This window comes from Lampetra fluviatilis, chromosome 37 (assembly GCF_964198595.1).
Source record: "Lampetra fluviatilis chromosome 37, kcLamFluv1.1, whole genome shotgun sequence".
NCBI lineage: Eukaryota > Metazoa > Chordata > Hyperoartia > Petromyzontiformes > Petromyzontidae > Lampetra > Lampetra fluviatilis.
Window position 1 is genome coordinate 12,000,926 of NC_136311.1, and position 25,811 is coordinate 12,026,736.

The 25,811-nt window shown below is 54.8% G+C and overlaps 2 protein-coding genes across 3 annotated transcripts in view; one reads left to right on the forward strand and one right to left on the reverse strand.

Moving 5' to 3' along the window:
• RAD51D (RAD51 paralog D) overlaps positions 1–16,227 on the reverse strand; it is a 22,280-nt gene extending 6,053 nt beyond the window's left edge. Inside the window, exons 1-7 of the mRNA XM_078873990.1 lie at positions 16,195–16,227; positions 5,449–5,612; positions 4,735–4,796; positions 2,549–2,667; positions 1,275–1,356; positions 422–565; positions 3–80 (exon numbers count right to left, since the gene is read on the reverse strand). Coding sequence (XP_078730116.1) covers positions 3–80; positions 422–565; positions 1,275–1,356; positions 2,549–2,667; positions 4,735–4,796; positions 5,449–5,530 — 567 coding nt within the window. The 5' untranslated portion in view covers positions 5,531–5,612; positions 16,195–16,227. The remainder of the gene's footprint in view (positions 1–2; positions 81–421; positions 566–1,274; positions 1,357–2,548; positions 2,668–4,734; positions 4,797–5,448; positions 5,613–16,194) is intronic.
• On the forward strand, positions 6,486–24,839 carry LOC144945388 (inositol polyphosphate 5-phosphatase K-like). 2 transcript variants are annotated; one of them, XM_078873890.1, is made up of 13 exons: positions 6,486–6,575; positions 7,371–7,491; positions 13,957–14,064; positions 14,668–14,776; positions 15,765–15,881; positions 16,253–16,518; positions 17,074–17,185; positions 17,653–17,762; positions 18,633–18,861; positions 20,539–20,679; positions 21,173–21,256; positions 21,493–21,594; positions 23,482–24,839. In XM_078873890.1, exons 2-13 carry the CDS (start codon positions 7,385–7,387, stop codon positions 23,563–23,565), a joined length of 1,569 nt encoding a protein of 522 aa, XP_078730016.1. In that variant the 5' UTR covers positions 6,486–6,575; positions 7,371–7,384; the 3' UTR covers positions 23,566–24,839. The 2 variants fall into 2 exon arrangements, with proteins under 2 accessions (XP_078730016.1, XP_078730015.1); XM_078873889.1 differs by lacking the exon at positions 6,486–6,575 and adding an exon at positions 6,582–6,690.
• The last annotated feature ends 972 nt before the right edge of the window (positions 24,840–25,811 follow it).

Sequence of the window (25,811 nt, forward strand, 5' to 3'; positions counted from 1 at the left end):
GCCCGCAGGTCCTGCAGCAGATCCAGGAGAGCGAATGCGTCGAACACACGCGCCACCTGCACGCGCTGCAGAGCCGCCACCTGCACACGTCGGCGACAATCACTCTTACGACAACAACTCAGCGGCACGCTGAGAGAGTAGCGTAATCTCGGTGCGATCCGCGAACCCCCCCTCCAAAATGTTAAGATGCGAGCCACGCCCGACCGTGCCAATGCGTCGCCGGGACTCTGCGCTGTCCCGTGATGTGGAATGCTGCACCAGACTCTGCCCTGCCAATTATGTTTTTGTTGTGCCGTGCTATGTTGTGGTGTGCCCATGCGGTGCCAGTCCGTGTCATGCCATGGCATGTTTTGCCACGACATGGCGTTTCTTGGTGTGCTGTCCCGAGACTGACTGTGCCGTGTCGTGCCGCCCGGCACACCTGGCTCGCCCCGGAGTCCGGCGTCTTCCCCTGCACCATGGCGAGCAGACGGGAGGCGAGGCACCCGGCCGCCCCCCCGGCCATCACCAGCATCACGGCTTGGCCCAAGTCGCAGGCCACGGTGACCGCCACGCTCAGGCACACCTACATGCCGTGGGGAGACGCACGGAGAGAAGACGCATGGAGAAACACGCACGGGGAGATACATGGGGAGATACAAGGGGCGACGCAGGAAAAGACAAATAGAAACACGGGGAGACACGGAGGGACATAGGAAAGTACAGGGAGGTACGGGGAGACACGAGGGGAGACAGAGAGACATGGTTCACACTTGCCCTTCAATGTGGCCGGCTGTGGTGTTGCAGATTGTGATGTGGCCGAAAGTGGTGTGGCAGTATGTGGTGTTGTCAGAGAGCAGTGTGGCTACGAGTGGTGTGGCTACGAGTGGTGTGGCAGGATGTGCCGTGGCAAGCTGTGGTGTGGCAGAATGTGCCATCGCAGGCTGTGGTGTGGCAGCATTGAGTGTAACAAGGTGTGCCGTGGCCATGTGTGCCGTGGCCATGTGTGCCGTGGCAGGATGTGCCGTGGCCATGTGTGCCGTGGCAGAATGTGCCGTGACAGGTTAGAGGCCGTGGCAGGCTGTGCCATGGCAGGATGTGCCGTGGCCATGTGTGCCGTGGCAGGATGTGCCGTGACAGGATAGAGGCCGTGGCAGGCTGTGCCATGGCAGGCTGTGCCATGGCAGGTTGTGCCGTGGCCATGTGTGCCGTGGCCGGCTGTGCCGTGGCAGGATGTGCCATGGCAGGATGTGCCATGGCAGGATGTGCCGTGACAGGATGTGCCGTGACAAGACCTGTGTCTTTCCCGTGGCCGGTCCTCCTGCCAGCTCAGTGAGCTCTCCCGTGTAGAGCCCAGAGTCAAGCAGGGAGTCCAACCTGAGACCAGACACACAGGGGGGGGGGGGTGGGGGTCACAGCACAGTATAGCCCACACTCCCTGCTGCATCACACCCCCGTACGCTGTGTCACCTGCCGCACCTCGCCCCCGTGCCGTGTGTCACCCACGTCATTCGTGTGTCACCCACGTCACCGTGTCCGTGCCATGTGTGTGTGTGCCACCCCTGGCATGAGATCCCTGCTACGTGGGAACCCCGAGCAGGGACTTTTAATTCCTCACTCAGAAATTATCTGGAAACTGCTGCGAGGCTGACTTGGCAGTAGGAATTATCGGCACAAGGCACTACCACTAGAATACGAGGTACGCCTCTTGATAATAATCCTATAATGGTCGCGGCATACCGAAATACAACCATCTGGGCAGCGTAATGCAAGAAGTTTGCACGTAGAGGAAGACCTGATGCCGGCGGTGCAGAGGAAACTGGTACTATTTGGACACATGTAGTATGGACACTAACAGGAACATTAAAAGTGTGTTGTTCAGAAAAATGGAAGGAACCGGAAAGAGAGGAATAACCCAACTGAGAATGGCTTCATGGCCACGTCAGATATTGGTGCCAGAAAGATGTGGCACTACTTGAGCATATTGGCACAAGACAGAGGAAAGTGGAAACAAATGACGACGTGTGCAGTAGACACCTACGGGCTGTTTGCCCGATAGACCAGCAGTCGGGAACTTATGGCTCGCGAGCCATATATGGCTCTTCCAGTGACGGCATATGGCTCCCAGACAATTTTGAGTTGAAAAAATAATAAAATAAAATATCAGTTTGGAACTGATTTTAAAATACTTGTGATATTACTTAATAATACTGTGTCATTTTAAAGTAAACAGAAATTAGTTTTGAAGATACATTTCACGGGTCACGCCTGCATGAAGCTCAACCTCACCACGTATGAACCAGACTACAAGGCCATCAGCAAAACCATGCAGCACCAGAAGTCGCATTAAAAGTAAGACATATTTAATTTATTATACGTTAAAAATACTATATGGCTCTCAATAAAATATATTTAGAAATATTTGGCTTTTATGGCTCTCCCAGTCAAAAAGGTTCCCGACCCCTGCCATAGACCGTGATGTCGATCGTGATGATGAGAGCCTAAATTATTCTCGCAGGACAGTGTTGCGGACAGCTCCGGAGCGTGCCGGCCGCGGTGCAGCGCTGACCGCGAGCAGCCCGTGGGCAGGATGGCCGTGCACGACAGCAGCTCCTCGTAGGCGTCCGCCGCGCTGCTCGGGAACGCGGCGAACTGTGCCAGCAGCACGCGGCGCACGGCACGCAGAGTCTGCAGCACACGCAACAGGGGCGAAGGTCCCCCCCCCCGTGCATAGCCTTCAACGGACTGCTGGGGCAAATGACGTAAGCTAGCGGCGGGTGTGAAGGCCGGCACGCCACGTGGAGGGGTGGGTCGCCAGCACCACGCCTGGCCGTCTTTGTCTCTTCCAATGCCGATGTTTTTTCACAAATAACCAGCTATTCATTTAAGGCCGAGTCGACCTAGGCGAGGCCCAAGACAAGGTCAGATATTTGCTGTGAGCGGGAATCGAATTCGGGTCGCTGGGTTTATAGCAAAGTGCGCTACCGCTCCCCATGCGTACACACTCGCACGCACGCACGCACAAAGATCCCCCGTATAGCCGAAACAGACTTTTTGGGCAAGTGCTGTTAGTGAGCAACTTTCAAGGCCAGCACGGTATACCAGGTGGTGAGTGCCAGCACCACGTCTGACCGCCTTTGTCTCCCCAGTGGCGATGTTCTTACATTCCACGAGGTACTCATTTGAGGCTAAGTCGACCTAGAGGAGGCCCAGGACCAGTTCAGATCATCGTCACTGGTGTTGGCGGTGAGCGGGAATCGAACTCGAGTCGCTGCGTTTGTTTTGCAGCACGCTAACCGCTACACATGCACGCACAAGCACTGATACGCACCCACAATCGCAAACATGCACGCACACACACACACGATGTGCGCACGCATGCATGGGCCCTCACCTTGACCATGTTACAATGCTTTACTCTTAACATTTGGAACACATTCAACATTTCCAACTTTGTACATTTGTTTTTTTTTATCTTGCAAAAATGTTCCCGAATTGTGCTACTGGTGTCAAATTATGAAGAATCCATTCACATCTCTCATTCAGCAAGGTACAGCATGGCCCATGTAAGCGGATATCACAGAACTACTTCTGATATCCCTTCAAGTGACCTCCGGTCCACACAGCAGAGGCCAGCACCTTCTGTCACTCACTCTGCCACTGAGAGCCATGCTCGTCGCATGGGCAGTCAAACCATTACTCGAATTCGAGTGCCTGAAATGACATTTTCAGTGCTGGGATCAACATCCGCAGTGCTGGTATTAAAGGACCGAGTGTAACGCGACGAATTGTTGTGCAGTCCTTGGTCTCTGGGCCGACAGCATCAGGTCCACTACTGCGCCTGGGTTCAACCCCAGGACACCTCAGCGGTGCTCGCTCCGTCTGACCTCCGAGCCACCCGGCACCTTTATTTGACTAACTCCTATACCCCTTGTTGAATTTTGTTTCAACCGAGTATGGTTCTGAGAAATAAACGTATGAATAATGAACATTAATATCTTAACCAACTGTCCGTTTTGTGAGGTATCCCAACGAGCTGAGTGACTGACAGCGAATTTAAAGTCAAAATCCCGCGGGCGCTCTGCGCGCGTGACGTCATGTCCCCGCCCGCTGGTTCCTGTCGGTCACCGCCTCGTTGCTGACAACCGCCGAGTTTACAAAGGTCGTTGCAGGTTACCACGATGGTTTGTTGTTTTATATTGGTAGATTCATACCTGGCCACTCACCAATGACTCTCGTGTATGATAACATTTCACACATTTGCAAGTCACCTCCCGTCCACCCTGGGACATTGACACGCGGTTGCCCGCAGGGCTCCGAGAGCCCCCAGGGCTCCGCGTGCCCCCAGGGCTCCGAGAGCCCCCATGGCTCCGCGTGCCCCCAGGGCTCCGCGTGCCCCCAGGGCTCCGAGAGCCCCCAGGGCTCCGCGTGCCCCCAGGGCTCCGAGAGCCCCCAGGGCTCCGCGTGCCCCCAGGGCTCCGAGAGCCCCCAGGGCTCCGCGTGCCCCCAGGGCTCCGAGAGCCCCCAGGGCTCCGCGTGCCCCCAGGGCTCCGAGAGCCCCCAGGGCTCCGCGTGCCCCCAGGGCTCCGCGTGCCCCCAGGGCTCCGCGTGCCCCCAGGGCTCCGCGTGCCCCCAGGGCTCCGCGTGCCCCCAGGGCTCCGCGTGCCCCCAGGGCTCCGAGAGCCCCGCTCTGGAGACCAGAGAGAGCTCACGGACTGGGCAACTTCTCTCTCTGCAGCTGATGGCGGCAGGCACCTTGTAGGGGATCCCCGTGGTCCAAGCCAGACTCTGGCTGTCCTGGGTCACCAGCGCCGCAACTGCAAAGACAAAGATCCCCCGTGTAGCCGATACAGACCGTAGGGGCAAGTGCTGTTAGCGAGTAGCACCTATGAAGGCCGGAAAGGCACACGAGGGGGTTGGGTGGCCAGCAACACGCCCGGCCGCCTTTGTCTCCCTAGTGGCGATGCTTACACACCGCACCAGGCAGTCCGTTGAGGCTGAGTGGACCTAGAGGAGGCCCATGATAATTATAATTATCCGAATCGTCACTGCTCTTGACCGTGAGCCAGATTCGACCTCCGGTGGAGCCGGGTTCGTAACGCCGCGAGCTGATAGCTCCACCACCGCTTCCCACGGCAACACCACAACCACCACCACCACACCACAACCACACACCACAACCATCACACCACAACCACCACACCACAACCACCACCACACCACAACCACCACCACCACCACACCACAACCACCACCACCACCACAACCACCACACACACCACAACCACCACCACAACCACCACACCACAACCACCACCACACCACAACCACCACCACCACAACCACCACACACACTACAACCACCACCACCACACCACCACCACCACCACACCACCACCACCACACCACAACCACCACCACACCGCGCGTGAGACACGTTCACAGTGCACGCCGCCTGTCCCAGCCCACCTGTGCTGATGTTGTTTCCCCGCAGCACAGCCACCACGTCGGCTGTGAGGCCCGGGCAGAGGCCCTGGCGGAGCCGAACCATTGCTCAGGAGGCCAACATCATCGCCATCATCATCGTCACCACCGTCAACAACACTCGCCTCACTCGCCACCCACCGACCACGCTGAAACAAACACGTGGTGCATGAGGTGACGTCACCAGCCGAGGGCCGCCTGTGACGACATTCAGCGATACGTTCCCATGACGTCATCGGTACCGTGTGGAATCGTGGCGTCATTAACTGAAAACTGATCATTGTTTTTTTACCCTTCTATCTGGCAACAAAACTGACACCTTTTTACAAGGAGTCATGTTTGCATAGACCGCAATACCTGCAGTCATAATGCAAACAAAAAACATAACTCTGATAATGTGCACTGTCCTTGAAGTTGATTGGTCCACACCCGAGACAGCTTTCCTTAGACCCTAGTCTCACATGGGTTGGTGTCAGTTTTGTTGCCAGATAGAAGGGTAAAAAAACAATTATCATATTTTTACTGGCAAATGAGGTTCCAATGGTGTAACTGAAAACTGTCAACCGCCAAGTCGCCCTCATTAAAGTGTGGTTTCACATTTAGTTCCTGTGACCAGGCGAGACCTGAAACACGTGTTTACATTATTTTGATTTGGCTGCTATAAAGTTACACATTATAAACCATCTCGTTGAGCTTATCAGTTGTGGCCAGGTAGCTTCTGAAAAAGAAGCTAATAGCTCAATGGGCTTGACGTGGTATAATATACAAATAGTTTAGTTTCATATATTTTTAAGGATTTAATCTTGATTTGAAGCTTTAAAGATTTGTTTACGTTTCCTATACTTTGCACTCCTTTCGTGTTTTGTATTATTCTCACGTTCTGACCTGCCCGTACTGCACATCTGTTTAAAACGAGCTTCGTCGCTCATCGGATTTCTCCGCTCTCAATCGCAGTTTTCTGATTTGAATGCGGGCGTCCATCTTTGTAAGGGAGGGGGGGCAATGACGAACAGGCACGAGACGTCCCTACCCCTCAGTCCCCTAACCAACATGGCCGCCCCTCGCTGCACCCGCGACGTCATCACCGGGATTCGTCGTCTTCCGGGTCAAAGGTCGGTATCTGCGTGATCGCGGCTTGGCGTTGACGGTTCCCCTAAAACAACGGCGACTACAACAAGCATTGACCTCTGCGGCTCAGCACCGATGACAATAGCGACAACAGCAGCGGTAATACATCAGCGTGAACAAATCGGGTTATCTTAGACGTTGTGACGTAGTTCTACTGTGTGCGTGTTGACTGATCGGCGCGGCGGGTATGACACGTGACTTTGTACATCTCACTGGCCCCGGCCATGGGAGTGTGGAGTTTCCACCGTCGGCTCATGGAAGCCAGCAGGTGCACGGCGCCGCTCAACGCTGCTGCTTAGATCGGGGAGACGCCTTCGCATCGATCTCTGTAATCAGACCCTGGGTCCGTTATAAATACTGTAGTTACTGTACATACAATCAAAGCCGTAGCATTGTTAGACTTGCAAATGAAACATTTGCTGTATTGTGAAAGCAAATCATTGCGAATCACACAGATATAATCGACCCAGTGCTGACCGTGATGCTGTGCTAAGTATGGACATGCACAGCCTGCGTTGGCAGTCCACTGCTCGGGGCCTCCCACCGCCTTCGCGCGCTGAACGGGCGACCTGACCACATACTTCCCCATGCGGGTCACTGCGGGGCGGCGAGGGCGGGGAGCGGAGACGTGGGAGCACAGTACAGTGCAACCACGAGTCAATGTATCCGGCTGCAGTGAAGCCCGGAGTACAGTGATGACTGTATGCATCACGGTGTTGTTGTAATGTAGCCCCGCCGCAGCCTGTGACACTGAATGGCTGTCCCTGCCCTCTGCTAAGGGGGACCCGGAGTCATGGAGGAGCCCAGGGCAGATGCAGGGAAAGCGCAGATGGGAGAGCTGGAGGCTGGGGCGAGGGGCCTTGGCTTGGCCGAGGCGAACAAGAGACGACGGGAACTCAGGTGAGATGCGTGGGGCTGTCAGCACAACAGGACATACCGGGCTCTGACTCGCGGATTGACATGTGCAGTGAACATGTTCATAACGTGACGCACTAATGGACTGACAGATGGACGCATGTAAACGTAAGGTGACGCAATCTTGTAGTGACACTAAGGCACTGACACTCATGGCCTAACACACAGTGACACACTCGTGGACTGACACACTCGTGGACTGACACACGGACTAACACACTCACGGACTGACACACCCATGGACCTGCAGACTGACACACTGGCGACTGATATCTCAATCGGTCACCAAGCCGCACAGACCTGTGTGGTGAAGCATGATCACACAACACTCCCACGACCAGCACAGCAAGGGACAGCCTTCATTCAACAATGGATTCACCAAGGCCAGCTTACACAAGGCAAATTAGCTTGTACAAACATAAATCCTTATAGATTGCTGTGGAAAATACTGTTAATGAGAACCTTTTAAGTCCTGAATTGCATTTCACAGGGTTTGTGTCCTCATGCGTCCACACTGCCCTGATTACTGGCTCATGGAATGTTAATCTTATTGTGACGTTATAGTCGCAGCCCCCAGAGTCCTGTGGCGAGCTGTATGGCGAGCCACTGCGCCACTGCAAACTAAGAGATCTCTTGCCATGACACACAGTGACACATGCTGAGAGTGACACTCGCGGACTGGCACGGGTGGCCACACTCGTAGTCGGACTGCCATCCTCACTGACTGGCCTACTCACAGACTGACATACTAACAGAGCGATACACTCACGCACTGCCGCTCACGAAGTGACACACTCACGGACTGCCACAACGACAGACATTCTCACGGAGTGAAACACCCACAGAGTTGCATGGAGTGACACATAGACTGACACACTCGTGTACACAGGCGAGTGATATATGAACCGGTCCTGGGTCCTCCTCCGTTCACCAGCCTACACTGATAACAGCATTGCCTCGTCAATGCAAATCATTAGCCGTGCTCTACCCCTAGCAGCCTAATGGGCTGTGTTTGCATTTCGATGTACGGTGCTTTCTGGCTATGACAATTGAGGGAGCTAGTTTTTCCACAACGATGTTATTGGCTGTCTTGAAAACTATTTGTGATTTAAATTCGTGTGTGCTGCTGCCCACTCGCAGAGGCTCTGTTCAAATCTGCTCCTTCATTCCGTCCGTGCCTCGGGACTTGTTTATACTTGCGAGGAGATATATGAAGTAGTGAACGATGATGACGGTGGACAAAATTGTCAGGGGTGACTCCCCCGCAGGTTGGCAGCCTGCTGTTCCAACTAGGGCATGCTGCCCTGTGGTCTCTCTACTACACATCGGGTGCATGCTGTGTGGCTACAATGCTCGGCTCTCTGGCTAGCCGTGGTTAATAGTGAGCTGGGAGTTTCATTGTAAAAACTCCAGGAATAATGAGTATCACTTTGTGTGAAGTGTTCAGAGGTCATCCTCTTACCGTGCGGTGGTTGCTACGTCCGTACGGTGCGAAATAAGTTCAAAATGCATACATACTTGGCCTCTAATCCAGCACTGTAGGGGCGGCGAGCGTTGGAGGATTGCACAAGTGTTGTAAAACCCCCGCGCGGCGAGGGGGCCAATACTCTACCGCTGTGCAGATGGAAACGGATGGAGATTAGTCTACAAATTGATGTGCCACCTTCTGGCGAGCCAGAGTACAGCACCTCCTCGAAGCCCATGGGAAGGGAGTGTCACAACATCTGTGTGTGATCCACCAACCCTCATTGCTGCCTCCACATTGCTGGATTACAGGCAGCCGCGTATATTGCCACCACCGCCCAGCTAATGTAATGGTACATGGAATCGTGACACCGAATCAGGTGATGCTTTGAATGGCCGGGTGAATAATTACACACTGACAATCTTATCATCGTTGCCTTTATCGTCTCCCACTGCCGAATGCTTAACTTTATTGCTTGATCTTTGAACATAAACCTTTCACCTCTGTACTGACCTAAGCTAACAATCACGTGGTTCACAGTAAAAGGTAACGACGCATCCCCGCAATGTCTTGCTCATGCCACTGCTGGCGGAAGGGGCCTCCACTAGAGGGAGGGTATTTTGGCCGACTCTCCCATGCTGATCAGATGTCTAAGAGTTGGGAGTACCCAGATTTTACCCCACCACACGCGACCTACTGATTGACTAACTGGTGCACCCATTTATATCGCTGGGTGGACATTGGTGGGTGGGGAGGGAACTGCCGCACAGGGATATCACATGGGTGATCTCTACATGGAAAGCACACAATGGCTCACAGTTTAATAGTCTCACGGGCAGTGCTCATCTCCGTTGTTGGCAGCCTGAATAGAGCCCACAGCTGAAATTCCACATTTATCTGGAGGAGCCAAGTCTTATTCGTCTTTCGTATGGCTGATGCAGAGCAACAACTACAATTTCACATTCAGGTGGCCAAGCCAGATAACCGCATCAGGATGTTTCGGAGTGTATCGCTGTGATGTCTCCTTTGTATTTGTGGATCGGGCATCGCGTCGTTATACATTGTAGGGTCTGTTCTGGATGACCACAGTCGCACACTGCTACTTGAGAGTTTTTATGTTTCCATTTGTGCGTCAGGTATTGGCATCTACTGCTGTGGTTTGTGCAGTGAGTGCGGTTTAGGGTGGACCTTTAGAATCTTCTACGTTTGGTCTTTTACAAGTTGTTTGTTTGTGAGGAGCCGAGTACATCAATTCTACAACTACTGTTGGCTTCCCACTAAATGGTTGTCATGTTATCGACCATGGAGGCATGATGATGATGATGGATTTAATGGATTCCCAAACCGGGATTGGAACCTGCGACCTTCCAATTCAGAGTCAAGCCTCTGACCGCAGTGCCGACTGGCGGATAGCGTGAAACAATCTGGCACTTTCACCCAATCCTCGCAGACTATACCTGTCTCTGAACTACTGTGAAATTTCCAAACTCCACATTTCTGTGATGGGGCCCAGACTATAATGAACAAGGTGCTTCTTACAGGCGGCATAGAAGAAGCATTGTCTCCTCTACTCATGCCAGCTTGATCTCCTCTCCTCCCGCTTCAACGCCCAATCGCTTGAGCCCCCTCCCCTCTTCATTGCCTACACAAGTCCCCCCTCCCCTCCGCCTGGGCCCTCACTAATCCCATACAGGTGACTCCCACGTGGCGCTGATCAGGATTAAGGTCACGATTGAATAGCTTGCCCCATCCGCAGACCCCGCACACCCCCACCCCCGCCAAACCAGACCCCGTGACTCGGTCTGCCCGAAAAATCACATTGAACCCCCTGTGTGATGGGTGGGCAAAGGGAGGGAGGGAGGGGTGCGGCTGGTGGAATCCTCATGGTGTGGGGAGGCTGTGCGGGTGACCGGGGAGCGACACTTCTAACTTGGCTCGCTTGCGAGGCGTAGGTTGTATGTTGTTGAGTCTATCCTACCTCTCCATATCTCTCTGTCCAGTCATCTCGCTTTGTCTCTGTGTGTATTTCTTGAAGATTGTCCCCCTCCCGCCCCGTATCTCTCGTCTCCTCGCAGCGTCCCGATCCTTAATCGTTGTTCGGCTTTGGATTTAAAGGCCGTATTCATATTGGTATCGTCGGTCCGGAGACCCACATCAGTTCAACTAGATCCAGAGCTGCAGTTCTTTTCAGCAAGATCTAGAAACGTCTTGATCACTCGTGGTCACTCAGAGCGAGGTCCTACACCATCCTGGTAATACCAGGACTCGTTCCGGCAAAACCACCAATGCTCCACGGTCCGGAAAGATTCTGACAACTCCAGAATGATCCAGCAGGGTTCACTGATAATCCTGATGACTGCAATTTGATCGTGAAAGGTCCGCATTTCTCCATCGAACTTAAGCAAGATCCCACTTTCTGCAGCACAATCTGGTGATATCTACCAAGATCTCAATCAAGCACGACCGTGAGCGCTCCCACCCACGCAGTCTGACTGTGAACACTCCTGGTCGCTCCAGCAGGCTCTCAATTACGCCATCGTGATCTTAGCAAGGTCTCAATCGTGCCAGCTTGATCCAGAAGATTGCAATTGCTACAACTCGGTTTTCAAAGACGTTCCTCACTTCAGCTTCATCTGGAAAGATCAGAGATATCTTAATCACTCCAGGACCGTCCTGTATCAGTTCATTGCAGTTATAACCAATCCAGCTGTAAATTCATCCGGCAATATTTACGTATCCAGCAAGATTTACTCCGCTCCTGCTCATCCATCAATATAACCCGATCACTCGAGCTGCATCTGGTAAGATCCTGACCAACTTCAGCACGATCACGGCACTCTGCCCAAAGCCGTACCTCCACGCCCACCCGCCCACCCGTCCGTCCGCCCGCCCATCCGTCCACGCTTCTTCTTCAACGACCGCGGCAACGACGACCACAACCATGAACCGCGCTCAGAGCCTGCAGTCGCTGTCGACGAAACTCGACCGGCTGGAGCAGGCGGTCCAGGGCGTGAGCCTCGTGCTGCGCCGGAGGGGGCGGGGGGCGTCCACCGCGGCGTCTTCGGCGGTCGGCACCCCCTGCGGCCGCCGCAGCCGGGCCCCGAGCTCGGCCTCCTCGTCCTGCGCCTACTCGCCGGCGCCGCCGTGGCCCGGCGGGCCGCTTGGCGGGGACGCCGCGTTGGGCGCGAGCGGCCTGCGCTCGTGGAACTCCTCGCTGGTGCTGTGCCGCGAGGGGGGCGGGCGCTTCGCCCGCGGCGGAGACGGGGAGCGCGACGACGACGCCGATGATTATTGCGATGGGGACGAAGAGGAGGAGGCTGAGGTGGTGGGAGGAGAAGAAGCGGCTGCCACTTGGGCGCTCGACGAGCTGGTCAGGGCCATGCGGTCGTTACGGGGAGAGCCGGAGGTGCAGATGAGGTGCCGTGAGTTGGTTGGGCGAACGGATCGTCCGTTCTCTCATTCGTTTCGTTGTGACGTTACAAGGTGTCCCCTGGTGGCTTGTGGGTTGCTTCGTCAGGCTGGTGTGAATTCCCCTGAGTTCTTGGCTGTTAAAGTCACACGTTTCGTGGCTCTGTAGTTCCGAGTTTCCCATGATATCTAGGAAATCCTTATTCCTTTTTACTGACATTTTTTCGTGCCTGCTGTTGTCAAATGTTTAAATTCCTGATCCCAAGTGCCATGAATCGTATGCTTCCTGATTTTCTTGGAATCCCTGATTCCTGGAGGCATGAATTCTATGGTTCTAGGTTAAATTAATTTGGTGATATCTCTGATCCGTATTGCTGTAACATGATTCTTGGTGCCGCGAATCCCAAAATTGTGAGAACACCTCTTAATTCCTGGTACCAGGAATCCCGTGAATAAGTCGAATCCTCGAACAACGGAATTCTGCTAAGTCTCTCGATACCTGGGAATACCCGATTCCATTTCCGGCAGTTGTAAAAGTCCCAAGATCCTCATTATCTGTGTTCTTTGGAATCCATTGATGCCTGGTTCCCTGTGCTGAGAGCTACATAATTCCTGCATTTATTTTGTTGAATTCCAGGAGTGATGCGAAATCACTCAGTCTGTGGCCCCTGGTTCCAGCATTTCCAGAATTCCCATCAGTGGTGGCGCGCCTCCCTTAACGTGTCGGGGGGGGGGGGGATTGATTGCAAGCTAAATTTGAATAAAGTTTTGGTTATACAGCATAATATTAAAGGTATCTAAAATTAAATCTTCATGGAAAATTATGAATTCATGATTTGCAATTTACTTTCTTGAAAAATCTTTGCCTTGGTCAATGAAATGCAACAAATTGTATTTGTGATGCTGCTGCGTTGGCAGTGGTGCACAAGCACAACATCCTCGTCTTATATGAAGAAAAAAATATATACGTGATTATTACTGCAGATGAAATATATTATAGAAAAAGCGTTTGGCTGGCTGGCGCGTGGACAGGCAGGCAAGTGCGCAGCGTCGTCGCGCCGGGTTCGTGCGCCGGGTTGACATCACGCCCCCCCCCACCCTCCTAACCCCCCCAACGAGCAACAAGATCCTCAGCACATTCATCAATACGACTGTGGCCTTGAAAGGAATCTTGTTATGAGAAGCGATGATTTGGCCGATGGCCCTTCTTCACCGCACGTAAATGGAGAGGTGATGCAATGTTGGCGGTGTAATCCTACCGGCTACCATCGTTCTCACAGTTCTGTCTAATGTCACTACATTTGCACCTCCGATTAGCACAGTGGTCTGTATACGGTGCAAAAGAAGTTCAACATGCATACCCTTGTATTCTTGGATACAAATGGGGTGTTTTTTATTTCAAGATCCACAAGTTTGGGGGGGGGGGGGGGAGACGGGGTGCATCTTACTTTCTGCCGCGTCTTGTAATGGGGAGAATACAGAAACGATGGCGGCGGCGACGATGGCGAGTCTCACGATGCCCGGGTTCTGCGATTTTCCCGTTAAATCCGCGATGCGTGTCGCCGCGTGACTCGCAGACTGCGCGTGATCACATGGAACGTGGGAACGGCTGAGCCCCCCGAAGAGGCAGACGCTCTGCTCGCCCTGGGCCAGGAGGGCCCCCCACCACATCTCTACATCATAGGGTGAGCCACCCCCCCACCCGCCACACCTTTACTGAATCACAATCTTTATTTAGACTGGAGGAATCCGATGAGCCGTGGAGCTCTTTTTTACAGACGTCCAGTAGGTTTTACTGATCTCCAGTATGTCAACGTGTGGTGCCTTGCTTGCACAAATGTGCCACCCAAAGCACCTTTAAAAAAAAAATGTAAATCAAGTTGTGGCTGTGAGTTAGTTGTTCTATACAAGCGTAGAGAGATGTGTTTTGAGTTCTGACATGAATGCCGTTATGTGTGGGCGATAAAATGGCTGTGCGTGTGTGCGCGGGGAGCGGTAGTGTAGCGGTTAGCGCACGGCGTTATGAATCCCGCTAACGACCAATAACAGCGTTGAATATTTGAACTGTTTCCGGGCCTCTCCTAGGTTGACTCAGCCTTAAATGAGTACCTGGCACGGTGTGTAAATCATCAGCACCGGGGAGACAAAGGCAGCCGGGCGTGGTGTTGGCCACCCACCCCCCATCACGTGCCATGCCTGCCTTCATAGGAGCTCTGTAACAGCACTTACCCCAACAACAGTGTCCAAGGCTATACGGGGGGGGGGTCTTTGTTGGTTTGTGTGCGCAGGCTGCAGGAGCTGAGTGCGCGTGTGGACTTGTTTCTTCGGGACTCTCTCGTCGACGACCCCTGGAGCTGCTTCCTGATGGACGTGCTGGCTCCGCGCGGATACGTGCGGGTAGGGCCCCCAGGCGGGTAGGGCCCCCAGGCGGGTAGGGCCCCCAGGCGGGTAGGGCCCCCAGGCGGGTAGGGCCCCCAGGCGGGTAGGGCCCCCAGGCGGGTAGGGCCCCCAGGCGGGTAGGGCCCCCAGGCGGGTAGGGCCCCCAGGCGGGTAGGGCCCCCAGGCGGGTAGGGCCCCCAGGCGGGTAGGGCCCCCAGGCGGGTAGGGCCCCCAGGCGGGTAGGGCGTAGGGCCCCCAGGCGGGTAGGGCCCCCAGGCGGGTAGGGCCCCCAAGCGTGGGTTCGTGCGGGCTGGGCCCCAGCACGCGCACAGGGAGGCCCTCCCGGCACTCTCCAGACTCAACTCTTGCTGAGCATCCGAGAGCCGACGAGACGGGGCGCATTCCGGGTCAGCGTCTTGTGTTGCGAACCCGGCTGTCCAGCTGGCCAAGTTGAATTCCCGCTCATGGCCAATAACGGTGGTGATTATCTGAAGCAGTGCATGGCTTCCCCTCGGTTGACTCGGCCTCAAATGAGTACCTGCTGCGGTGTGTAAACATCGCCACTGGGCAGACACAAGGTGGCCGGGCGTGGTACCCGCCACACCAACCCTCGTGTGCCATGTCGGCCTTCATATTGCTCGCTAACGATGCTTCCCCCAACAGTCTGTTTCTTGTCAAGGAGCATAAACCATCACGCAAACTCCGCTCATCACAGCGGATTTTCACTAGCCAGATGGTGGTCACTGCATCGCGAGCGTTTTCAGATGCGTTTCTGCGGCCGTCTGGAACGGTCTTCTTTCCGATATTAGGAAGCCACTGGAGCGATGCATTTTAAAATCAATATTTAAAACTAATTTGTTTAGAACTGCTATTTGTGTTTAGTTTGTTCTTTCTCGGCACCTCCGATTTACGTGGTTGGCTATGTACGGTGCGAAAGAAGGTCAACATACGTACAAAGGCTACACAGGGGATCGTTGTCTTTGTGTGCGTGTGTGCGTGTGTGCAGCGCGAGTCGGTGCGTCTGCAGGGACTGCTGCTGCTCGTGTTCGTGCAGAGCTCCCTGCTGCCACTCGTGAGGGATGTACACACGGCGTACACGCGTACGGGCCTCGGGGGCTACTGGGTGCGTACCCCGCTCCTCCAATTAGCACGGTTGGCTACGTATGGTGCGAAATAAGTTTCACATACCTGCAAACACACAGACACAATGACAACATTGGTCTTGGCGCCGTCCCCCCCTACCTCCTGTCTCATCTCACACCACCTCTCCGTCACATTAAACTACAACTATTAAAACTATTTTTATTTTACCCGGTAAGGCCCACTGAGCTATATAGCTCCTTTCAGAAGCGAGCTGGCCACAATCACGACGGAGTCGCTTATCATATGGACAGTTTTAGCAGGGAGATTCATCTTTTCGGGGTGGGAAGAGTGACCTGCTCCATTCCATGCCGTGCGAGTGATGCGTTCCGCGTGGTCCCGGCCGGCGTCCAGGGCAACAAGGGCGGCGTGAGCGTGCGCGCGTCGCTCTGCGGCCTCTCCTTCTGCTTCGTCAACTGCCACCTCCCGCCGCACGAGGGCGGCCACCTGCAGCGCCTCGATGCTCTGGAGCGGATCTTGGACGAGCAGCGCTACCCCGCGGTGGCACCGGCGATGACGCCGGTGGAGAACGACGCCAACGGGAGCGGCGGGGACGGCGGCGGCAGGGACGCGGCTGGCCGAGACGGGAACGGGGCCGGCCTCGCGATACTGGAGCACGAGTGAGGATGCGCACGCCGGTCGGTGGGGTTGCAGTTAGCGCACCGCGCTAGGAACCCGGCGACTCGAGTTCGATTCCCGCTCACGGCCACGATCGTCTGAATCGGTCCTGGGCCTCCCCGACATCGACTCGGCTTTCATAGCTGTTACTCGCTAACAGAACTCGGCCCTGTTTAAGCTGTATGGGGGATCCTTGTCTTCATGGTAGTCGTGAGGGTGCTGCATATATGAACCCTCTGCTGCACGTTCGATTGCTGGCTACAGCTGATATCAGTGGCAACTAGAGTAGGCGAAGTATGGTCGAATAGCCCCCACGATCCGCGCGGCTTGGGGACAGCCCTCATCTAGTAACGGTGGTTGAACTGCTCTTTCTGTTAAGTTTGTTGTCCTTGGGGTGCGCTAAGCCAGGAGACGCGACCGTCGGCCCAGCTGTCAGCCTCTTGTCTTTCACCTTGGCAGCCACCTCAGTGTTGGTGTGAACGTTGAACTTCTTTCGTACCGTACGTAGCCACCCGTGCCAATCGGTGAGTGGGCGTCTCCGTGTCACGCCTCCACAGCGTCGTGCTCTGCCTGGGCGACCTCAACTTCCGCATCGCCGACCACGGCCTTCGCTTCACGCGCGACTCCATCGACAACGGCCGCCTCCACCTCCTGTGGGGCAAGGACGAGGCGCGTGGCCTCCTGAACATCATCGCCATCAACCACATCGACAATATCCCCCTCATCACGCCACCATCGCCACTGCCATCAACCACATGACCAATATCCCTCTCGTCACACCACCATCGTCAACACAACCGTCACCAACATCACCAAATACACCACGACATGTGAGGTGGGGAGGGGTGAGGGAGGGGCAGCAGGAGCTTACAGTCGAAAGTGTGACGGAACAAACAGCAGATTGAACGACACGGCTCGGCTTGCAAACGACGAGTGGTGAGGCTACAAGACGCGGCAGCCAGGCAAACAGACTCGCCAAAAAAATACGCAATGTAGAATAAAAAAAACACAAAAATACAACGTAATGATGAAGCAAAGGAGATGTAAACCGAAAATAAATTGTAATTTTACAACAAACGTCATAACGAATCGTCAATTTAATTAATGTGTATATATATATGCTCTCCCCTTTGCAGCTGAACATATCCAAGGCTAACGAGGCGTTCTTGCGCGACTTTCAAGAGGGGCCGCTCTCCTTCCCCCCCACGTACAAGTTCGACCAGGGGACCAACACCTACGACACCAGGTGGGACCGAACCGCGTGTTGCAGGGCAGCAGTCCGTGTCCCGTGGGGCTCGCAGATCCACCTCCCTCCCGCCCGGGGAACACCACGACTGGCCATTCTCATCCCCCTCGGTCAATCGATCGGTCGGTCGATCTGTTTGTTACGTGACAATGTCGCCCTCAAAAAAGTAGGCATCGATGTACATCACGGCAGAACGGGAACGGTACAGGGGGCATATCATACCCATCACGACCTCGGCGGCATCCCAAGGGTACGGTGAATCGGGGCGACCACCCCGGGCCCCGCGATTTGGGGGGCCCCGCGATTTGTGGGGCCCCGCGCTTCGATGTCACAGTGTCAGATGGAATACTTCCGGTTTAGTGTGAAGAAGTTGGGGGGGGGAGACCAGCACGGTGAGATTTTCCCCGGGCCCCTCACCGCCCCTATGGACGGCCCTGCCCTCGGTTTTAAAGCTGGGGTCACGTCTAGGCCATTGGTGCGTAACTAACCACTTGGCGTCAGTGGAACACGTATCGTTGTTTTTACAACGGGGCTGCTGCCACCCTGGTGTAGTAGTTGAGCGCCACGAGACTTGCAATCCGGACTCCATCTCCTGATGCGGCAGTTTAAACAATGGGGGGCGAGTTGATATAATCCCCCGCCCACCATGGCCTCTTGTCCACCCAGTAGCAGCCATATAAAGGAGCACGTCATGGTTAGTCGATCTCGCGCGGTGAGCTCGTGTGCGGGTTACTTCTGGCCATCGTGGGCCTCATCGGAGCTCCCTCTTTCAGAGGCCCCTTCCACCAGCAGCGGCACGAGCACGCAGTTGTAGGGCTGCACCTTTGCCTTTTCGCTCTAATTTCGTTTTCTTTTGCGCGCAATCGGTAGCGGCAAGCAGCGCAAACCCGCGTGGACCGACCGCGTGCTGTGGCGGGTCAAGGGTGACTCCCGCAACGCCCCGGGGCCAGAGGGCGAGGGGAGGGGGGCGGGCGCCGTTGAGGACCGGGGCGACGGCGCGGCCGCCCCCTCGGCCCGAGTGAAGCTGCTCTCCTACACGAGTCACATGGATTGCAACGTCAGCGACCACAAACCCGTCGCCGCCGAGTTCCTAATCCAGGTGACGGAGTCGCGTGCCAGCTGCCGGGTGTCTCGCTGGTAGGGTACAGGGGTACAGCGCCGCTTAACCGACTCGCTGGGGGAGCACGTGTCTCGCTGGTAGGGTACAGGGGTACAGCGCCGCTTAACCGACTCGCTGGGGGAGCGCGTGTCTCGCTGGTAAGGTACAGGGGTACAGCGCCGCTTAACCGACTTGCTGGGGGGCGCGTGTCTCGCTGGTAGGGTACAGGGGTACAGCGCCGCTTAACCGACTCGCTGGGGGGCGCGTGTCTCGCTTGTAGGGTACAGGGGTACAGCGCCGCTTAACCGACTCGCTGGGGGGCGCGTGTCTCGCTGGTAGGGTACAGGGGTACAGCGCCGCTTAACCGACTCGCTGGGGGGCGCGTGTCTCGCTTCGCGAGCGAGATACCTTCCGAGTTGAATGTGTGTATGTTGAACTTCTTTCGCACCGTACATAGCCAACTGTGCCAATCGGAGGTGCGGGGGAAGGACAACAAACGAAGCACAAAAAGCAGCTCTAAAGAAATGCGTTTTAAAATTAGATTTAAAAGTGCAAAGCTCCAGTGGCTTCCTAATATCGAATCGAAGAGCGCTCCAGATGGTCGCAAAAGCGCGTCTGAAAGCACGCGACGCAGTGACCACCGCCTTTGTTCGAGGTACATTTCAGCCCCAACATTCTCCACTCTTGAACGACTTTTCTCTGTGAGAAGTACAAATTATGATTTTAAAATAAAGTAATAAAACGTCAAATGTAACACCACATGTGAAGAACCGCAGTGTTTGCAGGTACCTGTCCTCAGCATCTGCAGTTCACACTCGTTAAGTGAAACGACCCAGTATCAACGAGTAGCTGGGCCATGCACCAAAGACCGTGAAATACAAACTATGGACCATAAAGTGAACCACGAGGAGGTGGGGCCGCCAAAGATCCCCTGTGTAGCCTTAACAAATTTGCGGCAAGTGCTCTTTGCGAGCACCTATGAAGACTGGCACGGCACACGAGGGGGTTGGTGGCCAGCACCACGCCGCGGCTGCCTTTGTCTCCCTACTGGTCAAATATAAAGCGCTAACTTCCTTTTAAACCTGAGACAACGCTCAATGCACTTTATAAGTTCACAAATAACGTAATTTGTAAGTGTAGGCCATCGTGTTCTGGCATCACCCTCATCGCCCCCTACTGCAAACACCTGGCAGGACCCTGCTGCAAACAGAGCCATGAGACTCGCGGAGGCTGTCCCGTGTACACACGCTTAGTAGTATTAGCATCAGAACATCATCAGCAGGCCAATGCACAAATCTCCTTCGTGAATGGAATATTAAAGACACAAGCCACAGTAGTGCGATCGTGGCCATCCAACCCAAACTATGGACCGTATAGTAAGCCCATCGAGATGCACGGAGACACACAGACACACACAGACACACACAGACACAGAGAGACTTATAGAGACAGAGACACATTGAAGACAAGCCACAGTGCTAGCGTGGCCATCCAACCCAAACTATGGACTGTATAGTAAACCCACAGAGACACAGAGAGACTTAGAGAGACACAGAGAGTCACATTGAAGACAAGCCACAGTGCTAGCGTGGCCGTGCAACGCGCACCGTGGGGCCGGCAGAGGACACTGCTGCGACGGTTGCCGTAACCACGTGCGGTGGCTGCTGTGCGGTGCAGCTGGAGGGAGAGGTGGACGCCGAGGGCCCGGTGAGCGTGGAGGCGATCGGGGAGTGGAGCGCAGCGCGGGATGCCAAGCTCTCGCTCCATGTGCAGCCGGGCTTTCCCACAAACCCCTGGGACTGGATCGGGCTCTATGCTGTACGCGCACGCACGCACCCACGCTTTCGCCGATAAGACATCGGTGTGAGTGCCGCCACATTGCCTTTCAATGGGTGTTTTTACATTTGTGTATTGTTGTAAGCCACACGTCAGGGGCCCGCTGTGTAACACATGTTCACGTGTGTTACACATGTAACACACGTGTAACACACATGTTAACGTGTGCTCGTGTTTGTATGTCTGGTGTGTGGGGAGCGGCCCGCGGGCCTTGCAGTAAATAACAACGACCTACACACACGAAAAGGCCCCCGTGTAGTCTTACAGGCTGCTGAGTGAGCACCTATGTCAGCTGGCACGGCACACGAGGGTGACAAACAACAAACCCGGCCGCCTTTGTCTCCCTAGTGGCGATGTTTACACACATGACTGGGTACTCGTTTGAGGCCGAGTCGACCTAGGAGGGGGAGACCCACGACGCGTTAACCGCTCCACTATCACTCCCCATGACGCGCGCGTTGACGCGTGTGTGCAGGTCGGCTGGCGTCACCCCAAGGACTACGTGTCGTACGTGTGGGCCCGTGACGAGGAACTCTGGAGCCTCTGCGATGACCGGCTGGTGAGAGCCCCCCCCTCCCCGCCCCCCCCCCTCCCCGCCACCCCCCCCCCTCCCCGCCCCCCCCCCGCCCCCCCGCCCCCCTCCCCCGCCCCCCCCACCCCGCCCCCCTCCCCCCAGAACTGATGGAGACGCAGGCTAGCTCTCTCCTCCCCCGTGGAGCGCGTGTCACTGTGTGTCGCCGTGTGTCACACTGAGTCACTGTGACTGCGTCACGGTGGCTGTCTGCGTTGCTTCAGGTTCGCTTCGACTCGGAGCTGATTCCACGCGATGGTGGCGAGCATGTGCTCGCGTTCTACAGCCGCAAGCACGGCATTGTGGGAATCAGCCGCCCCTTCACGGTGCGTAGCGCACTGGACACTGGGCTCGCATGGTCCTCGTGGTTTCGCAAAGTTCGTCCCGGTCGCCCAAAGATTTTCCGAAAACTGCAATTTTCTTCCAGTTTAACAGTTTCTGGCCTCTTGTTCGAGTGATGACGCGAAGGCTGGGGCCACCCGAGCAGCGATAATTGTGTGATTAATGCAAATTATTAGCACCCACTCTTTCAAATCCCCCCTTGTTATTTAATTCACTCTTATTCACTACCGTTCACTCTGTGGTGTGATGTCGTTCTTTGATTCATCCGATTGATCTCTCGCTGGTCTCCAAGTCTCTCATTCTGCTGCTCTCATTCACTCGCTTATCACATTAACCACAATTTCACTCCATGTCTTATTTGCTCGTTTCCTCATTCACTACCTCAATCCCTGTACCTGGTGTCTCATTCACAAAGTTCTAATTAACTCTATAATAGAGTTTTTTTGGGGTTAGATCGCATAAATATATAAATGTGTCGTGGTTAAAATCCGCCACCACCCGACACAGCCAACTAGTAAGGGTTGTCACGTAAACAGAACATGGCCAATTCATCACTCGTACAGCACTAGTGTGTAGTGTATAGTAGTGTAGTGGTATAGTAGTGTATAGTGTAGTGTATAGTGTAGTATACTAGTACAGCACTAACCGGTGTGTTGGAGAGCCAAGCCACAACATTCACAATTACAACCAGCTTGATCAGGCGACAGCCAGATTTGTAGAGAAGTCCACCTGTTTCGTTCCGTATATCGAGGCGTAGATGTGGTGACCACGCTTCTGCGCTCTTACACAATGTGGGGGGGGGGGGGAGGTTACTGAGGCAACGTACATTATGTTTTTCCTGTCTATTGTGTGTATTAAAATAGCCGTACCAATGGTAATCCCTATTGAAGTATGTTGCCCTTTGTAGGCATGCATTTAAATAATGTATTATATGATGATTCACTTCCACGCAGCACTAAGGCGGTAGCTATCCGAACGGTTAAAGTTATTTTATTTCTTTCCATTTCGATAGATTCTCTAATTAGTCTTGGCCAGTAGTAGCTATCATCTTCTTGGTTCTTTCGGTAAAGTCACGTAGAAGGGAAGTAATAAAATAATGTTTTATTTTTATTATTTTATTACTTCCCTTCTACGTGACTTTACCGAAAGAACCAAGAAGATGAATCCCTGCAGTCACGAAAGCTTTAAATCAGTAGTAGCTAGTTTTGCACAGAACTTCAACATCAAAATCAATCGAGTGTCCTTGTTGGCACGCGTGCTCTGCTACTGCTGACAGTTGTATTTGGGAGAATTAAATATTTAGCTGATGTTCTTTTAGTCTTGTGCTGATGATTCGTCCTGTTTACCCAACATAACATTTACCCAACATAACATTCTAATTTACTCTCTCATTCACCGGTGTTCTCTCAATCACACTCATTCACTCTGGTCAGTCATTCATTTGTTCACTATGCGATTATCATCATCTAGCAATCACTCTCTGAATGGGGTGTTTCACTCAATCTCATTGTCTCATTCACTCTCTCACTCAGGGTGCCACGATGGAGAGATGTTAACTACCTCGCCTGGTATACAGGAGGTCATGGATTTGATCCCGACCCTGACGCCTGCTGCTGCTGTATATTTAGAGTTTGCGTGTCTCTCTCCCCGTGGTTGCGTGGACTTTTCTCCGGGTTCTCCGGGTTTTCCCTGCACACTTAGAATCAACGTGCATTTCAGAGTATCTGGCTGCTCTACGTTTGCACGTGATAAGCCACTTGGTGGAAGCGCTATCATTTGTGATCGCCAGGTCACTTCTGCAAGAGAGCGACACAGCTGTGTGGCATAACGAACATTAGTAAATATTAACTCTCCCTTCTAACCCCCCACAGGTCTCCACCGCTCCCTTCTCCCCCCCCGACAGTCCCCCCCGCACCCCCACTGAGGACCGCTCCTCCTGGGGGAACGACTTCTGATGGCGCTCCTCGTTAACGGCTCCACTGACGAAGGGGCGGGAGATGACGAGGTGGGGGGGACGGTCATCGTCGGTGAAGTATGGGGATCGATGGTGAATCTACCGGTCTCCTCATCACAGGCCCGCACCTCCCTCCCCTCATCGCCCCGCCTCGTGAGCGACCATCCCACGTGCTTGATTGGAACCCGCGGTTCAACTTCGCTGCGGTTGCTACGCGGCTGCACTTTAGATCCATATTGGGGGGGGGGGGGGCTTTGCGTGCGGTGCTGTGTGTGTAATGTGCTGTGTGTGTGCTGTGTGTGTAATGTGCTATGTGCTGTGTGTGTGCTGTGTGTGTAATGTGCTGTGTGTGTAATGTGCTGTGTGTGTGCTGTGTGTGTGTGCTGTGTGTGTGTGCTGTGTGTGTGCTGTGTGTGATGTGTTGTGGTGTGCTGTGTGTGTGCTGTGTGTGTGATGTGTGATGTGTGTGTGGTGTGTTGTGTGTGCTGTGTGTGTGCTGTGTGTGTGATGTGTGTGTGTGATGTGTGTTGTGTGTGTGTGCTGTGTGTGTGTGCTGTGTGTGCTGTGTGTGCTGTGTGTGTGCTGTGTGTGTGATGTGGCGTGTGTGTGCTCGCTAATAACACTTGCCCCAACAGTGTGTGTGGGGAGCGGTAGTGTAGTGGTTAGTGCACTGCGCTACGAACCCGGCGACCCGAGTTCGATTGCCGCTCATGGCCACCACCAGTGACGAATATCTGAACCGGTCCTGGGGCTCCCCTAGGTCGACTCAGCCTCAAATGAGTACCTGGTAAGGTGTGTAAACATCGTCACTGGGGAGACAAAGGCGGCCGGGCGTGGTTTCTGGCCACCCACCCCCTCGTGTGCTGTGCCAGCCTTCATAGGTGCCAGCAGCCCCAACAGTCTGTTAAGGCTATATTGAGATATTTGTGTGTCTGTGTAGGTGTGTGTGCTGTGTAGGTGTGTGTGCTGTGTAGGTGTGTGTGCTGTGTAGGTGTGTGTGCTGTGTAGGTGTGTGTGCTGTGTAGGTGTGTGTGCTGTGTAGGTGTGTGTGCTATGGTGTGGACCGCTGTGTGTGGCGTGCAGTGGGGGGCTGACGTGGTGGTGGTGGTGGTGGTATGTGTGAGCCGCCGTGAAGTGTGGTGTGGGTTGTTAGGGTGTGGCACGGGGGTGTCGTGTGTTGTGACGTGGATTGTTTAGCGGGTGGAGTGACGTGTGGCGCGACTCGACAGGTTTGCGGAGTCGGTGGTGGGACGTCATGTGTGGTGTGTGGTGTGGGGGGTGGTGTGTGGTGTGGGGGGTGGTGTGTGGTGTGGGGGGTGGGGGTGGTGTGGGGGGTGGTGTGGGGGGTGGTGTGTGGTGTGGGGGGTGGTGTGGGGGGTGGTGTGGGGGGTGGTGTGTGGTGTGGGGGTGGTGTGGGGGGTGGTGTGTGGTGTGGGGGGTGGTGTGTGGTGTGGGGGGTGGTGTGTGGTGTGGGGGGTGGTGTGTGGTGTGGGGGGTGGTGTGTGATGTGGGGGGTGGTGTGGGGGGTGGTGTGGGGGGTGGTGTGTGGTGTGGGGGGTGGTGTGGTGTGGGGGGTGGTGTGTGGTGTGGGGGGTGGGGGTGGTGTGGGGGGTGGGGGTGGTGTGGGGGGTGGTGTGTGGTGTGGGGGGTGGTGTGGGGGGTGGTGTGTGGTGTGGGGGGTGGTGTGGGGGGTGGTGTGTGGTGTGGGGGGTGGTGTGGGGGGTGGTGTGGTGTGGGGGGTGGTGTGGTGTGGGGGGTGGTGTGGGGGGTGGTGTGTGGTGTGGGGGGTGGTGTGGGGGGTGGTGTGGGGGGTGGTGTGTGGTGTGGGGGGTGGTGTGGGGGTGGTGTGTGGTTAGGCTGAAACTAACACGTGGCATACGGTTCGGACCGTTGTGGTGGAATTATGTTGGTGCCACATAGAGTGCTCGTGTGTGTGTGGTGACGTGGGTGGTATGGAGAGCGGGCGTGTAGCGGTTTCGGGCGCTGCCCTGCGCTATGAACCCGGTGACCAGAGTTCGATTCCCGCTCACAGCCAACACCAGTGACAATTGTCTGAACTGGTCCTGGGCCTCCCCTAGGTCGCCTCTACCTCAAATGAGTTCCCGGTTTGGTGTGTAAGCATTACCACATGCGCAGGAGAGCCGGAACGCTTGGGATGGGACGGTCATCACGTCCGTCTACCTGTGTGTGTGCGGGTATCTGTCGAGGTGCTGGCCACCCACCTGGTATGCCGTGCCGACCTTCATC

Excerpts from the sequence above, each read along its gene's own strand:
- LOC144945388 (XM_078873890.1), top strand. The coding sequence starts at position 7,385 with ATGGAGGAGCCCAGGGCAGATGCAGGGAAAGCGCAGATGGGAGAGCTG. Across the intron at positions 17,186-17,652 it reads TCCTGTGGGGCAAGGACGAG|CTGAACATATCCAAGGCTAA; the intron begins GCGCGTGGCCTC and ends TCCCCTTTGCAG. Across the intron at positions 21,595-23,481 it reads GAATCAGCCGCCCCTTCACG|GTCTCCACCGCTCCCTTCTC; the intron begins GTGCGTAGCGCA and ends AACCCCCCACAG.